A 16,761-nucleotide genomic window follows, 5' to 3' on the forward strand; every position below is an offset into this window, starting at 1 on the left:
TCCCACAGGATAAATACTCAGGAAGAACTAGCTGCCTGGTTTTCCATCAAAAAGCACCAGGAAAGATAAAAAAAAAAATACAGTGCTTCCACAAAGGGAACCAAATAACCTGTCACATACAGTGTCCCTTAGCGTGACACCTTGGAGCCAGGTATACAGTCCAATGACTGAAGCTGAGCCCTAAACTGCATTTATATTGTCAAAAAAATAAACAAATGATCAAATAAAAAAGGTTAGAGCTTTCTCAAGTGTTCTGCTGTCTAATTTATGGGCTGTGATAATGACTGTCTCCTGCCAAATAACCTAGACTTTACAATCACCCATTGTCAAGTGCAAAGACAATGTTTGTTCTTTCCTCATCCAATGTATACACGTACCCCAGTGCCTTTGCAGAGTCCATGTGAGCGTTGCCTTGCTCATTTGCCCTCAACGGAGGCCTCCACGGCCCATTTTTATGTGTCCCTGCCTTAGGTGCAAATTTCACAACGAAAGGAGGCATTTGGTTGTGGGGGATTCCTGAGACCCGACCTTCGTTGTATGAGGAGGTGACTCTGCAGCTTCCCACAGGCCTTGCTGTGAAAAATATGCTTACAAGCAGAGAGAGTGGAGCAGGTGGGTTGTGTCATGGGGTCTTTGCTCTTTCAGGGTTTCTCCTAAGGTTTCTTCCCTTTGTGGTGTGTCAGGACCCGATCATGATTTCTTTGAAGGTAGCTTCAGGTTCCCTCCATCTCTCTTGACCCACAGATGAATGTAAACACTCCTCTCACACACCCACAGCCCTGGCCATACTTTGTGCTCCCTATCAGTGACACTCCTCTCCCATTTTGCTGCTGATAATCTTATCTGCGCTGACCACTCCTTGGTTGTGTTTGGGCACTGAACCACCTCACCCCTCATAAAATTAACTTGCTTCATTTCTCCTAGACCTTGATCCCACTAAACTTTCCATCCTGTTTTACTCTCTGGATCTTCCCCATTTTCTTCCTCATCCTGCCGTAGGTATTAAGGATGAAGGCCAGGCAATTCTTCCCTTTTACAACCAAAAACAGATCTAAATGCCCTTTGCTGTGTTCACACCAGTGTCAGAGCCATCAAAACCCAGTCTGTGCTTTCTAAAGCCCACACTGCTAGGCCATGGACGCTAGAAGAGTCCAGTCCCAATGGGTATTTCTTTCAGTACCAACTTGTCCCTCATTCTAAGAATCCTGCCTGCTCTGTTGCACCCAGGTCCTCATCCAGCTCACCATTACTCCTTGCCTTTTTCAAGCAGGTACTGGATATATCCTTGGTTCTTATTTAACCTGATGACCCTAAACCACAATGACTGCCTTCTCCAAGTGCTTCCCTCTCCAAAACTCTCTTCTGACCAGAAGTCAGCAATTCTGGGGATCTCCTATTTTTGCTAAAATTTCAACGGCTAAATAAAAGCAGTACAATTGAAGTTCAAGATCTTTTCAATGGGATATGAGACCCCAAGCTTTTGAAATACTCTCCTCTTGGCAAATTTATTTTATTAAAGGACAAAACTTGCTCCGATGCTATTGGAAACTTCAAGGCAAGTTTCCCATTTCTCCCACTGAAGACATCTTGCTGCATGCTGTATTCCCAAGGAGAAGACAGCAAACACACAGTTGATGCTGGCTGTGTTGCTGCAGTCCAGATAATGCAAATCTCAGCTTGCAGTATCTGGATTTAAAGACCTGAAGAGCGTGGAGAGAGGTGTGAGACCATTCCTGGAGTTCAGTGTTCAGCTTCCCACCTTCCTGTGAATCCCCCTAGCCAACACTGTATGACACTACTCGCCATCCCTCCACAGAGACAGGAAAGCAGAGGAGAAGAGGAGGTCTCTGACTTCCCAGCAGTGGTGTTGCTTTTGGTACCAGAAAGTGCTGAGCATGGACAAGAACGGTGGGATGTGGCACAAGCTGTGCAGCATCATCCAGGACCCGTCATTTGCAGGTGGGCTTCAACGAACAGCCCTCATTTGAGAGGTCCAGACATTCTCGCAAAAGAAATTCTACAAGGCTGCACGGGGGAGACTGAGAGCAGCTGCTGCCTGGCCCATGCAAGCCCTTCCACTTAGACTCCATTCGGGCCACCAGGCAAAGGGCAGCCCTGCTTCCACTCTCCCCTCCATGCTCTAAAAACACCTGAAGATCTCAGATGTTTTAGATCTCTACCACACATCTGAGAGCCCGCAATCTCCTCCTGATCTGCCCGTTCCCACTCCTCTGCACTCCCCTATTGCTCCCCTGCTTGCTGATCTAGCAGTTTTATTCACTGCATAGGCACAGCCGAGCTGAATCCCTTGGGCAGGTCAGAAAAAAGGGACATTGGCAGCCCCGTGCTGAGGCTACTTGCTGTCTTAAGCTTCCTTATAGCATCCAATTTAAATGTGCCCCCCAGCTTTTGCATCTCCACCTGGACTTATTCCAGCTGACATACCTCACATTTTTCCCCTCTCTTATTCTCCTTCCTTCTTATACACATTAGGTTTCTGCAGGTTACTGCATCATGGGCTGCAGAAACAGGGTAAAAGTCTCCTCCTGTCTGCTCTCCCAGCCACTTCCCTCTGCTCCCCTGCACTCCTGAGCTCACTGGCTTCCAGGTGACAACTGTCCCGCTAAGCTAAGCAACATGTCATTTACAAATCTCTCTCCCTTGTCATGTTCCTGGGAATGCAGATCAAGCCATTAGCTATCAATTAAAACAGCACAAAACCACAAGAGAAACAATAAATGCAAAGAAGTCAAAATATTAAACATGGGGCTTAGACATTAGAAATAGAGAATGCCATTCAAATTATTTTTTTTTTTAGTGACTGTAGAGTTACTAAGATACTGTAGGTTTCTCCTATAAGACAGCACTCAGTGCAACTTCCCAGACGTCTGTTCACTGCACTCTGCTTCCTCTCTGCAAGCTGATTAGGGATGAGTGGGCAATTCCTGGAAGAGTTCAGGTAGCTCTGGCGTATCTGAGAGTGCACTCACAAAATAAACACAAACAACCAGGTTTATGGAAGTGCTGAGATACGGTGCAGCCGGGAAACATGCCATAAGCTGAGCCAGGTGGAGCTGATCTCCTGACTCTCGCAAATAACAATTTGATAGTATTTTAGTGTTCTTCAGTTTAACTGCATTATGGTAGCCATAGTCATTAATATCGATATATGACCTGCAGCAATTTCTACAGCAGCAGAAAGGAGTTGCCGCCAGCCACGTGAGTGGCTGAGAGTACAGAGATCAGCTGCAAATGCCTGTTTGTGTTAGAGCCAGCAGGGATCCGGCAGCTGTCACATCCAAAGCATCAATACCTCCTGGAGCACTTGTCTCTGCACTCATCCTTCTGCATCTCCAGCTGTCCTTCCAGACCCTGCAAGGGTTCCCAGCCCTATCCTGCTCCTCAAACACCTGCAGATGGGCACGTATTGCAGATAACGTGGATCATAATGTGGGGGGGGAGCAGTGGGTGAGACCTGGCCAGGACATTCCCTGGGACAATCATGCTCCTGCGAGCACTAGCAGCTGCTGACAGTGAGCTAAACCGAGGGCTGTTCCCAGTAGTACGGACAGACCACCCTGGGCAACCCCTCCACCTGCTCTGCCTGGGTAAATGTGCTCAGGCAGGTCGAAAAGAGGCAGCTGGTGGCTCCCCATCCCTCTGGAGCATGTGGCACTTGGCCACCACTGCATCGCTGGGGCTAAGCAAAGACATCACCAAAGATCACCTCAGGACAGGGGTCCACGGCACATGGAGGGGTCAGTTTTTGCTCCTACCCTCTCTACAAATGCTAAATCTGCTGCCTTTCTTTACTCTTATTCTCTTCCATCAGCTGGGACGATCTAACTGTGGTCACACATGAACCTGCAGAGATGAAGTGACACAGCTAAGCCAAAAGTGCTCCTTTCAGCTTGCTCTTTTTTCACCCCTGACAGCCCCGTGGCTGCATACAGCTGTACCCACGCTGCCTGGAGCAGGAGAAAGGAGGAGCAGGACACGGGAATCTCCTACATCCCTCTCCCTACGCAGAAGGTTGCAGCCTGAATGTGTCCCTTGGCACAAACATAAAATCCTCTAGCGACACAGAGGGATAAATCGTGGAGGATTTAAGCTATGGGCTCAAAACAACCTGACCATGCAGATAGCTGACCAGGCACCTTAAGGCACAGCAAAAGCTCCTGCATCTTCTTTGCGCTGCCTGCAGTGAGACAAGGCAGAGGCAGCTGGGAGGTGACACCCAGGCCTCCCTGCAGCTCAGGCCGCTCCGAGCACTCTGCTAAAAAGAGCTGTATGAATTCCCAGGAAAGCATATTTACTGGGAAGAGGATCCTGTTTTTGGGTAACCCTACGCACCTCGATCCACAGCAGTTCCAGAAGCAGGGCGAAGGCCATTTGTGCCATTATGTGACCCTCAGCTGGAGGTGGGAGTCAGGTCTAAGAGCCCACCCACCCCACGAAGGTTTGCCAGCGTGTTCCAGAGGAGGCTCGTGATTACCCGCGGCTTCCAAGTTTTGCTCCCAGAATTTGCAGCCGAAAAGAGTCATCACATTGCACTGCTAGGACAACTCAACCCCAGCAATGTGGAACTGCAGGGGCATCTGAGCCATCAAGTCCATAAGGTCCTCAGTGGGACCTGGTGCTCACGAGGGTCTTTTCCAACCATAATGATTCCATGATTCTATGATCAGCACCAGGTACAAAATCAGCCCCGGGAGCCCCCAGATTGTCGCTCGCTGGCCCCAGTGAACCCCAAGCACTGTTGGTCACTACATCTCACCGCACGCTCCTGGAGGAGCTCGGGACTTGCCTGGTCAGAGCAGCACTAGAGGGAAATCACACACGGAGCGAAGGAAGGCTGGACCTGCTGGCTGCTCCCCTGCCTTGCTCCTCACACTGCAGCAGCTCATGAGGTAGCAACTGCAGTGTCCTGCTCTGCTCAGGCCCTCTGAGCAGAGGGCACCCTGGCCAGCTCTCTGCTCCTGGTGGCACCCAGGACAGAGGTGCTGCAGGGAGGTCTTGCTCCCCTCCAGCCCGAGTTGGGGGTGTCAGCTGGAGGAGATGCTGCCAGGTGAAGCATGGAAGTCTCTCCAGGAAAGCTCTGCTAAGCTGGATGAGCACAACCAGCCTTCCAGCGGATGGAAACCAGCACGTGCAGCAATATTTATGCCTGTCCAGGAACAGACCAAACAGTGCTGCAGAGGAGGAAAAAAAAAAAAAAAAGAAAGGAAAGAAAAAGCAGTGTGTTTGTGTGTTGAGGAGGGTTTAGATCCTGCATGTCAGCAGGAGGTGGGCAGGATGGCTGGCAATTTATCATGCCGGCAGCGAGCTCAGAGTCCACCTGCCTGGAGCTCGGGCTGGGGACAGGCTTCCCAGCGCCTGCTCCGGGCTTGCTGAGCAGGGGCAGGTGAATAACTTGGCTACGACCGCAAGGAAGCGAGTTCCCGCTGGCTGAGCCCCATCTCAGACGTTGTCGCTGGCAGTGTCCGAAAGCGCGCTTCTCCCCGCCGAGATGTTTTAAAGCCAATCAATATTATTTTAAAGCAGTGCTTTCTCTTTGTACCAGGATGTGGTTAATCATTCCCTAAGCAGCAGCAGCACACTATGTACCGGACACCGCGGGCAAGCTCCAGGGCTAGCGTGGAGCTGCGGAACCGCTGGCATCGAGGAGCCCGTTGCGTGTGCTCCTCTTCCAAGAGGCGGAACGCGCGCACGCATGGACACACGTGCTGAGTGAGGAGCAGAGGCTCCACCATGGATAGAGCCCTGCCAAAACCCACCGAGCACTCGGCACCTTCTGAAGCTCGTGGGCAAGCCAGCCGGATGGACCTCGGCTCCCCGATCCTTACCTTAATATTGCAGAAGATGTTTCGGTAACAGGGGCCAGTGCTTTTGGAGCCACTGCCGTTGGCTGCGGACTTGCTGGCTTCTGGCTGAAGTCCCATCGTGCGTGGGTGGCCAGCGCAGGAGGCGAGGGCACGGGCAGCAAGCTTCCCGGCAGATCCGAGGTGCCCCAAGTTGCTGGGTCGCTGCAGGCTCCCGAGAAGACCGGTGCTCTCCGAAGCCTTCCCTCTCTTTCCTTTCGCTCCACCGGGATCTCGTACAGTCAGAACTGAAAACTGTCCAAGTCTGCGAGCGAGGGAGCATGAGCGCAAAGTTTTTATAAGTCTGGGCTCCGGAGCGATGATGAAACCATGTTTCTCCTCCCTCTTTTCCTTTGTGCCGAGAGGGAACTTTAAAGCCGCAGGAAACGTAAGTGAGCGTGTGCCGAGCCTCCGGGCAGGTGTGAGTAAAGATCCATCGAACCTCTCCCATTCCTGAGCTGTTTTGCTGTCTTTCCGCCCGCCCCACCACCGGGGCGCCCGCCTGCGAGCGGCAGGGGGGATCTGCAGCCCCCCGGGTGCTGCTGGCCCTCCACAGCGGCTCCCATCATCCGCAAGGCTCGGCAAGTGCAAGAGAAGTGGGAGGTCTGAGCAAGCGTAGGGAGCAGGAGAGGGAGGGAAACGGGACAGCAAGCAGGCGAAATCGCTTCCTTGCAAACTTCTGCTTTTCTGCTTCTTGCCTCTCGTGGAAAAACTCCAATTGTGAGAAGGTTCCGGGCGTGCTTTTCATCGAGATCTCACCACATTTTTGTTTATGCAAAGAACTGATTTATCTTGCAGGCTCCTGGCAGGGAGAGAAAAGTGATGACAGAGGGAGAGGGCAGGTTATTCTCAGTTGATGGGGAGACGGTGAAAACATTTTGTAGAAATCATAGAGGAAGCACATGCCGTAGCCAGGGGTGCCTCCCTGCAGGGCTTGCGTCACTCGGGGATGCTGAGCCCCGGAGCGTCCCACGGGCGCCCCGTGCTCCTGCCCGAGCACGTCACCACGAGAGGGTGTGCAGTGCCCACGGGAGAGCCCCGCGCTGGGGACTGAGCCTTGCCCGGGGCGCGCGCAGGTGCCGCTGCTGTCCCCTCTCCATGAGCATGGCCACGGCTTGGTCTCCCTTGGAAGTGGTGTGGGGGACTCGGTGGAAAGAGCTTCTCTGGGACGTCAGCTTCCTGATTTCCTCATTAGCTCCCGCAAGTGTGAAGGGCACAGATGAGCTCTAGTGGCCTGTGGGTGGCAAGAGAAGCATCCATCTTCCCCATCCTGCTCTTTTCCCGCCCTCCCTCACCATTCCCATCCCCACATTTGCTCTATCTGGGGCCAGGGTATTCCTCTTGTGAGGAGAGAGGGAGGTGACTTGTTTGCTAGTCGAGGCAGGTGCCCTTGCACCCACTTCGCAGTCAGGAGCGACAAGGCTTCGCCCGGCTCATTCCAGGAAAGCAGGAGCCTCCTCCAACTCTTCCGTGCTCCAGGCGAACCAGAGACACTGCTGATCTCACAGCTCAGGGAACATCCCATGCTGTCCCTAATGGCTCCGTGCTCCAGTTTATCCTGCAGAAATGTGTGACGTTCGCTGCGTTAGAACAAACCCCTCCCCGCAGCAGCTGCTTCGGCCACCAGCGTCTTCAGCGCTCACTTGCCAATTTGTCTCCTCTCCGCACAGAGAGGAGACGGATGCTCCTGAGGCACCTAAAGCACGGGGTCAGCACGCTTCTACTGCAGGGGTTAATAAACCTATGAGAGGAAGCTAAAGACCACAGTGAGTCAAAGGGACAAGTGCTCCCTGATACTTGCTGTCCCCCTCTGGCTCTCTATTGCTCACCCTTCTCCATGGGGAGAACTTTCCCTCCCTGGGGAAGAGGCAAGTCTCAAAACGCTCCTGGGACGTTCTTGGCATCTGGCACTCATCCCCTCAAGCCCAGGAGCCCGTCTGCATGCCAGCCACCATGGGGAGGCCTGAGGCCAGCGGCGATTCCTCCTGGGCTGCCGGCACTTGGCTGCATGCCGGCCTTGCACTGGGGTGGGCACAGCACGAGGGGCACCCGCCATGGCCCACCCGGATATCTTCCACCCCAAAAGTAGTAGCGATGGCTACGTGTTGCACCCACTTAATAACACGGCTCAAGGATGTCCCAGACCTCGCTGCAGCCCTGGCAGTGCTGTGCCCTGTACCCACCTGCTCTGTGCAGTAGCTGTGTCTATTTTCACACAAATAAGCTTGCAATGCTCCAATGAACGCTTTTCCCAAGCACAGAGTGTTGCCCCAGCCATGGCTGCTTATCTGGTTTTAGCAGATAATATAATAAGTGCTGGCAAATCTAGATGTAAAAGCAAAGTTGTTGTGGTTTCAATTACTAAAAGCTTGAATGCTGAGGCCTGGCCCAGGGTATTTTACAGGTCAGGGGTATGGAAGGCACACGGTGTCCTGCACAGCTCAGCATGAAATTCATTGCTAAATGTTTCACTCATTTGGTTTTCTGAGGGCTTGTCAAGGGTTCAAGAGGTGAGATCAGGGTTACTTATGCCCTACTGCCCTTGTGCAAAGGCTTGAGCTTAATCAGCCTTGCAGCGTGTGCTTCGTGGGGACTAACCAGTAGCCCTGTTCCAAGCACAGATTTGTGCAACGAGCAGACACCCCGTTGCTGGAATTGACTCACTGAGCTGACTCTGAGTGCCCATGACCTGGCTCTGCTTCAGCCTTGTGCTCCGTCCCCTCGCTGGCCTCGTCTGTGTGATGCCACCTCCTGGCTTCTCCCGACCCGTGGGGGATACGGAATCTTTCCCCGGTCTGGATGAGACTACCAGAGAGCAGCACCCCTCAATTTTCATCCTGGTGGAAGGGAAAGTCCAATCCTTGGGCATAAATTTAGTTCCTCACTTTAATATTACAGACTGTAGACAACACACTATGAAGTAGAGGAAATCAAATGAGATGCATACAAGGAAATGTGGCTTTTGTCTAATTTTAAGGATTCTTCTCTGCCATTTTAATCCTTCCTCTGTTATAGCCCTGGCAAGGAACGGTAGCTCCTGCAGGCTGAGTGCATGGGAGGGAAGTGATTTACAGTGCTGAGAAGGCAAGAGGAGTTTGGTTTCAGATTCTTCTCATTATGCTTTGTTAGGTGATGCAGTGGAAGCTAAGTGCCTGGCAGGAAAATCATACATCGATGGGCTTTGGTTCATTTTACATGGCTCCTGGGGCTGCATTTCTTTCTCAGGCTTTGAAGAATGTTCCTCCTACACCCGTCACACTTGGCCATGCCAGACGATAGCGGAGCCTTGGCCAAGACGTCATCAAGAAGGAGCAGAATTTGCTGCCGTTAACTGAATAGGAACCAGCTGGAGCAGAGGCTGCCCCGTGCTGCTGCAGGGTTGCTTTTCATCACCAGCTCTGCAGAAGGTGATGACAGGCTGCAGCAGCAGCAAACCATAAGATAGGTAGACAGAAAACATTCCCTACCTAGGGGACTGGAAAGCCTAAGTAGTTTTTGGAAGTGTCTACAGAGGACTTTAATGCTGGTCCCAGCTCTGAGCTCCGCAGAAATCTCTGGAGGAACTTTGTCCATTCTGGACTGCACAGCAGTTCTGCAACCTGGGAGATCTCCTTTTGCAGCAGCCACAATGCAGCCTCACAGCTTTTTCTAATGATTTACGGTACCCTCTGTCAAGAGGATATGCTCAACCAAGGGGACCCACCAGCTCTGTATCTACCCGGACCAGCGAACCGATGTAAACTGCACAAGATGATGCCGAATCAGGCCCATGGTTCTCCATACACCTCACCAGCCCAAGCCCCACAAGTCCCATGCCGCCTCAACCAAAATAAGCTACTGACTGAAACACACCCATGGGGCATGTTTTCCACTGGTAGACCAATTTTACATCAGCATAGCTCTATGGAAGCTGGGGTAAGTCCCTCTTTGCTAATGTCAGCCTAATGTAATTAAACTGAGTTGCATCCAAAGCAGGGAAGGGTCATCTTGGATCTTGCACAACTTCAGCACTCTCAAAAACTATGTTCCTTCTGCTAGGAAGTAGATTTGATGAGACCCTCCTGTCCTTCCCAAAGCGGCTTTCATAATAAGCACAGTTCTTCCCTGCCTCTTCCTCATTTTTTCTTCCTATTGAGCACTGTGTTGATGCTTTTAAGGGGTGAGGCCCAGGCTGGCTCTGCTTTTCCATCTGGTTTCAATCTGTCAGGCACTGAACTACACATCTCAGTTTTCCTCCGCAATCTCCCCAACATAATCGTCTTGACAATCATTTGCCTGTTGGGTTTCCAAAGGCAGCAGTGCACTCACGCACACACCCGGCCCATGCATATCTGTAAACACTGAAATCAGCAGGGAAGATCATTCCGGCCCCTGGATAGACTAAAATGGCTTGTTACTCAGGGAGGAGATATTGCTGTTTATTCTCTGGGAGGGAACAGTCTTCATCTCAGCATGCAGGACAATTTCATATTTATAAAAACCACTCTGTGAAGGATACAGGGGCAAATTTCCAAGCTATAGGAGGTTCAAGCAGAAATCCTTGGGCTTTGGATCCTGAAGCTGTGATGCAGGCCATGTCTTCTTACATTAAGGGATGTCTCTTAAGTTCATGGCATTGTTATGACTAGAAAAATAAAAAGAGGCATCATTCAAGGTAAGGAGCAAGTTCCCCAAGGGAACTATGGACAAAGGAATTTATTTTCCCATTTTCAAGATGGTAAAATATGGCCTGTGTTGTTAAATGTCCTGAAGAACCTAGTAATTTGAAAATTACTTCCTCAGATACAATGCTGTGGATCCAGAAAACTCCACTCCAAATTTTTGATAGGCTTCCTGTCATCCAGCAATGACAGAAAAAAAGCAGCATACCTGTATCCAGGCACCAGCCTGTGAAATCCTCAGTTATTGGATAAAATCCATTACTAGAAGCTGCATCAGGGACTGGAACTCAGGACCCAGCTTGGGTCCACTTCCTAATCGCTTAGTCCTACACACTCACTGTAGCTCAGGTCTAGCCACAAAACCCATCCCTTCTTGTCTGAAGCAACAGCTGATGCTCTAGCTGTGCAGCTCATCAGCCTCAACCAACAACAGCAACACCTCCAAACGCTGACGTTTGTTTATTCTTGTTTTATCATTGTTTATGGCATGGTTAGTCATGCTGTAAAAGAGGTAATCAAAGTTGGGATGCAGGACAAGCTTGGGTTCAAAGGTGCTCTGGTGTGACCCATCCAGAGGTTTTTTGACAGTCCTCACTGCTACTAAATGGCAACTGTGTGAGTTTGTGTCTATCACTAATTAAGTTATCCAATTGAAAAAGATGGCCTTAATAATGAGCAGCTCAATCAATGACAGTTAATCCTCAAAGCATTGATTGATCTGGCAACTTTTGAAAGACCAAGAAGCTCCATCTACTTAAGAAGGGAGTTAAGAAGCAATCCAAGTGAGTTATTGGCCTCTCAGGATATAACAGTGAGGAAGATCCTACTACAGAGATCAGCTACGGAAGGAGTCACAAGGACGATTGGTCCTTGGGAAGATGTATTTTCATGCAAAGACCATGAGATGCTCTGCCAGAGGGAGGAAGGAAGGACAAAAGCAGGATTTTAACCCTACCCTAAAATGAGGTGGATAAGAGCCTTCCTTAAAAGCATGCCCAGTGAGCTGAATCCTAGAGGTGATCATTTGAGATGTGCTAGGTCTTGAGCTTAGTGGCTGGTGCTGTTGCAAAAGGCATAGGAGCAGAGCTAAAGGTTATACCTGTATCTACTTTGGAGCCTACATAGCCTTAAAACAAACTTCCTGGGGCTGTGACCAGCACATCATATAAACCCACAGGAAAAGAGTTTATTCCCCAGAGCTCTGTAGTGGGAAACAACTTCTCCAAAGAGGACAGGCCTAGGAGCCCAGGGGCAAGCATGGGAGACACACGGAAATCTTCTGCTTGCCTTGCAGCCAGGGCCGGGCGCACCGCACGCACTGGGAGTTTTGTCAACCGTTGCGGCTGTGATGAAAATCACAACCCGTAACAGGTTGGTTTAAATTTACCAACAATTTGTATTTGATCAAGAGTAGAAACACTGGTGAGAGGAAGGTAAACGGCGATAACCTGAAGAACAGGCTCTGCTGACTCACAACCCAACTGGCCTTTCAGGATGGTGAATGAGCAAAAGGTGGTTGAGTGGTGAAGTTGCCTCCAATGGCAGGAGAGCCTCTGGGGAAAGGGGTCATGGCTCTGCGGGATGTGACAGTTTGCCCTCCCGTGGAGGCCTCGGCCAGCCCCAAAAGGATGCCAGCCCAACCCAGAGATTAGGAGCAAGGTCAAGGTTAGGATGAGCGAGCAGTTCATTTATACCAAGTGACCTCGGCTGAGGTGTGGGCCAGCACGGCACCGTCCACCCCGTGGCTGCTGCCCACAGCCAACCAGCCTGAAGCGAAGCATAATCCATCTGCACTGATGACTACACGTCAGGCAGCTCTGCCCTGTTCTCCATCCTTTACACTAACCTGCTCAACCAGATGAACCTCTCGCAAGCAGCGATAGAAGCAAAACAAAATCTGGAGGAAAAAAACGGGAAGAGAAGCATTACGAGGTGCAATTGCACTGCAGGATGATTTAAGAGCCTGGAAACCAGAAAGACGTGGTTTTGGCAGGCTGAGGTTCCTCTAGTTTTACAAGTGTTGAAGATGGACAGGACAAGGGGGCTTTTTAAATGAACTCTCATGGTGGTTTATGTCTGATCTCTTATAAAAAACACTTTATTTTCTTCTGCCTTTTCTGTTTTAAATAAATCTGGTTTATAATTAGGCCACTTGACTTTCACGGTCAAATTATTCTCTGCCATAATATAGCAATGACTCGAGTTAATCGGAAGAGGATTTGAAAGGATTATTTTGATGGGTGAGAGAGAGAACTTAAGATCTTTTTCCCCATCCAGCTTCTGTCATTTGCATGGCTGTGGCCAAGAAAACACATATAATGCTGGCTCTCCATAAAGAAGGGCAAATTCAGGGATGAAAAGGCAACGGACATCACTCAATACAATATAGATGCTAGGAATTCTCAGGGTTACTGCTCAAAAAGGCTGTGGAATGATGGACCTACACCTTTTACCTCCAAACCTGCATGCCCAGGAAAGACTGAAGGATCCCATTTACTTTTTGAGCCTTTCCTGTGTGTGAGCGCAGCTGTCTCTTAGAAATTGGTTGCAGGGCAGTTCTGTTATTTCACAACCAAAGGGCTGCATTCAATTACAGAACTGTCTACCAAAACCCCCTGGTGCTCATAGGAATGATAACTCCCTGGCAGTAGGTTTACAAAGATGCTAGTGCAGCCCAAGATGCTCACTAAGGGGTGAGGGTGAGAAGTGTGTGCGAAAGATCTTCAGTAGTTCAAGAAGGCTCCCATATAGGGATCCCATATGGGATAGACCATACTCCAGAAAAGCTGCTGAGGGCTCAGTTTCCTCCTCTTTCTGTTGTGGAGGTCTGTCACACATTTCTGAGATTTATCAACCTCTCTTCATTGAGGAGCAGAGATTTGTCCTGAAGGGGAACATCAGAAATGACATCCTGTCTGCTGCTGAGCTTAGGAGTCACCACCACTACTTTCAGACAAGCCATCAAGAGGAGATGCTTTTAGAGTATTCCCATTAGCACTCCAGCAGCCAAACTGTGCTTGCTGGGGTTGGCGTCCTTCTCTGTCCAGTCCCAAATTTTTTGCTCAGATGGTGAAATTAGGTGTTATTGCCCAGGCAGACATGCTGCAGCAATCCCTGACGAGATCTGCATGGAAAGAGCCCCTATAGCTCTGGCTATTAGCGACTCGTCCTATTACTTGGGTTGTTATCACCAGAGAAATCCCAGGTACCTGCCATCAGCATGTTTTTCTTCCTGAAGCAGAGGAAATCTTTCTTTTCCCCCTATTTTCTTCCCCATTATTTTCTTTCTACAGCAGAGTGAGACTGAGGATTGCAGTGAAACGCCTGGTCCAGGAATTCACACAGTGCCAGAGGCAAGGGCCAGATGGGAGTGAGACTGGAGGTGGCTGAAATGCTTCATAAAGCAATTCAGTTTAAGTACACAAAAAGATTTAATGAAGCAGTCCTGATTTGTTCCCTTCTGAAATTGCGGCAAGGACAGTTCAACCACAATGCTGGGCTGCTTGCTAGCTTCTTTTTGGAAAAGGTCAAATTCAATAAGAATTATTTAAAATTCAATAAAAAGAGGATAAAAGAGAACGGATTCTGCACATCTTATGCCTGGGATTTGGCCTCAAGATTGCATTCACTTCATTGCAAGCCTTGAAGTTCTGGGCACTGCTAAACAGTGATAGTTCTGTGTTGGATGTGCACTTCATAATGGAAACAGTTCAGAATCTCAGCAAAATATTTTTCAGAACTGTGTATTAATTTTAATGATGGTGGCAATAAGAGCTCCAGCAAAGTTGCATAATCCCATAACTCTTGCTTTTAAGTACTTGGAAATTTCAGGAAAAAAGGTTCCATGTTTTGTATGAAATCTTCCAAATTTCCCTGTGTCATACAAGAGCACTGAGAGCGCGTGGGCCTTCGTGATTTTTGTTGTTATTGTTTCAGGGTCAAATCATTGAATAAAACATGTCCAGTTTCAACAAGGAGTGAACCAAAACAAACCAATAAAACCTGTTCTCCTGGCAGTGGGCATGAGCAAAGGCAGTGCTGAGGCAGCCGTGAGTAAGACGCTGAGATTTGGCACTCACTAGTCCCTGCTGACATATGTTCTGCAGAGCTTTGCTACAAATTGGTTTTGACACATCCATGTTTGCCTTAGCAAAACCGCTCACGTCTCTTCATTTCCCTCCTGCTCCAGAGATATCCATCACTTCTCCTTTTCTCCTTTTCCATGTCACAACAGCATCACTTCTGCAGCTAGGAGGCCTTATGGGCTTGGTTGTTGTTCCTGCTCTTCTGAAGGTGCCTTGAAGCAATTCCTCTGGCCAAGCCGCTTGGTCTGGCTGCTGCAGCAATTGCACCAAGGACAGAAACTGCCTCTTTATCTTCACTTTTTATTCCCTCTCTTCTTCCTTCCTCTTTTATTTGCCTGAGATACGGCCTTGTATGTTGGCTCCATCACGATTCAGTGGGAAGAAAAGCTGCAGCATCTGTAGTGCAAAAAAGTGTTGGAAAAATTCTCTTTGGAGAAGCTGAAACAAAAATGGCAAAAATAAAATTTTGATCACAGCAAAATCTCTTCCTGACTATGTATGTGCGGTGAGACTCGTTCATTTTGATCAACGCTAGCCCTTTTAAAGTCAAAATATATTTCTTTTCCTTGGAAATCACTGTTCAGACTGGAACAATGGTTGGAATGGATGTTTTTGCAAGGAAAAGATTTTGTTTCATCTTGAAAGTCTAAAGCAGCTTGAAATACTTTCCAATGGAAATGGCATTTTGTTTCTGCTGATGCACAACTTGATGGCTTTTCGTCACAAATTCCATCCTCCTGCAGCTGCTTCCATTTCAGCATAAGGGACCTGGGGAACTACTGAACACAAGCAGAGCAAGGGGTGAGACTGACAGAGATCCATAAAACTGTTATGTCCAATGGGACAGGGAGGAATCCTACCAGGCACCACAGGTGCAGCTGCTGAAACCATCCTATTTCTTAACAGGGAAAGCACAGATGCGAGAAATTTCAGCGGGATCTGTTTTAGTCTCTGTGAACAAATCACAAAAAGAGTCATGAGACTTTAGGGGTCAAGGCTTGTTAGAGCCAAGGGAACGAATAAGCTACCCAGTCGATACTCTAAATGGACTATGAGCAAAAATAACTAGGTGAAAAGATCTCTCGGTTCACAAAATGAGTAAGCAGTAGTCCTTGGAATAGACTTTAAAGGTCATGATTTCTACCTTACTGGATCTCGCTGATTCTTTGCATCTCCTCTATGGAAATGCAAAGAGAGCGAGAGGAAGAGAAGCATGGGAACAAGTTCCTACCTCAGATGTCTCATCCCTGCAGAGTTTGAGTGATTTCAAACCACTCGCACCCCAAATCCAGACAGGAAAGCCTTATTCTTGAAAGAGTCATTAACTGAGTAGTTTCTGGTTCAGATTGGCTGGAATAATTTCCTTCCACAGCTTCAATTCATTTGCATTTGATCATAGCTTTTTCAGCACTATGGAATTAGCTGACTTTCCAAAATCATTATTCTAGAAAAACATAAGCAGATGCATTTTTCCTTCAAAAATAGGTTGATGATTCAGAAACTTTTCTAAAGGGACCTGGAAGTCTTGAAACAAAATATGACATTTTTGATGATAAAAACAAAAGTTTTCACAGTCAATTGGGTTGGAGACAGGATCCTTTCTTTTTTGTGTTGCTTCATTTTGTGGGCTTAAATTGAAGCATTCCCAAAGGCCATGAGCTGGAAGGATTCATGGGCCTGTTTGCTAATGATTCAGGATCAGCCCATTCGCACAGCCAGAACTTTTCTCCCTGTAGTGAGCACTTCTCTTGCTTTTGAGATGAACAGCTGACCCTTTGAATGTGGTGTGACCTCGCGGGAGAAGAGGTCGCGTTGGCTGGAGTGGTGGGTGCTACTTGTGAAATCTTTGCACTGCCGTCTCCAAAGTTCCTTTTTCCCTTTTGTTTTTCTAACTACACGAATCTGTCAGCATTCGAAGTTCCTGGTATCCCTGAGCACAGGCTGCCCTGAAGCCTTCTCTGGAAATCGCGGTGTTGTGAGCGCCGTCTCACACTGACGTCTCTCCGAGAACCGCCTGCCAGCTACAGCCTGCCTGCTCCGGGGCTGCCACGCGTGCTGCAGACCACTGCCTTTGCTGCGGTGGGCCTGAGGGAGTGACTCACGCACCACATCTTGGGACCGAACTCAGCAAACACAGTTCTGTATCTCATGGAT

At 49.0% G+C, this 16,761-nt stretch overlaps 1 protein-coding gene across 1 annotated transcript in view; it reads right to left on the reverse strand.

Annotated features, from left to right (window-relative positions):
- Window positions 1-5,942, reverse strand: part of SLCO2A1 (solute carrier organic anion transporter family member 2A1) — a 37,369-nt gene extending 31,427 nt beyond the window's left edge. The window contains exon 1 of the mRNA XM_010223808.2: window positions 5,847-5,942. Within this exon, the coding sequence (XP_010222110.2) occupies window positions 5,847-5,942 (96 nt within the window). The remainder of the gene's footprint in view (window positions 1-5,846) is intronic.
- Between the last annotated feature and the right edge of the window lie 10,819 nt (window positions 5,943-16,761).

Source organism: Tinamus guttatus, unplaced genomic scaffold, assembly GCF_059628265.1.
Source record: "Tinamus guttatus ecotype Peru unplaced genomic scaffold, ASM5962826v1 Tinamus_guttatus_pri_ptg000364l, whole genome shotgun sequence".
Classification (NCBI taxonomy): Eukaryota; Metazoa; Chordata; class Aves; order Tinamiformes; family Tinamidae; genus Tinamus; species Tinamus guttatus.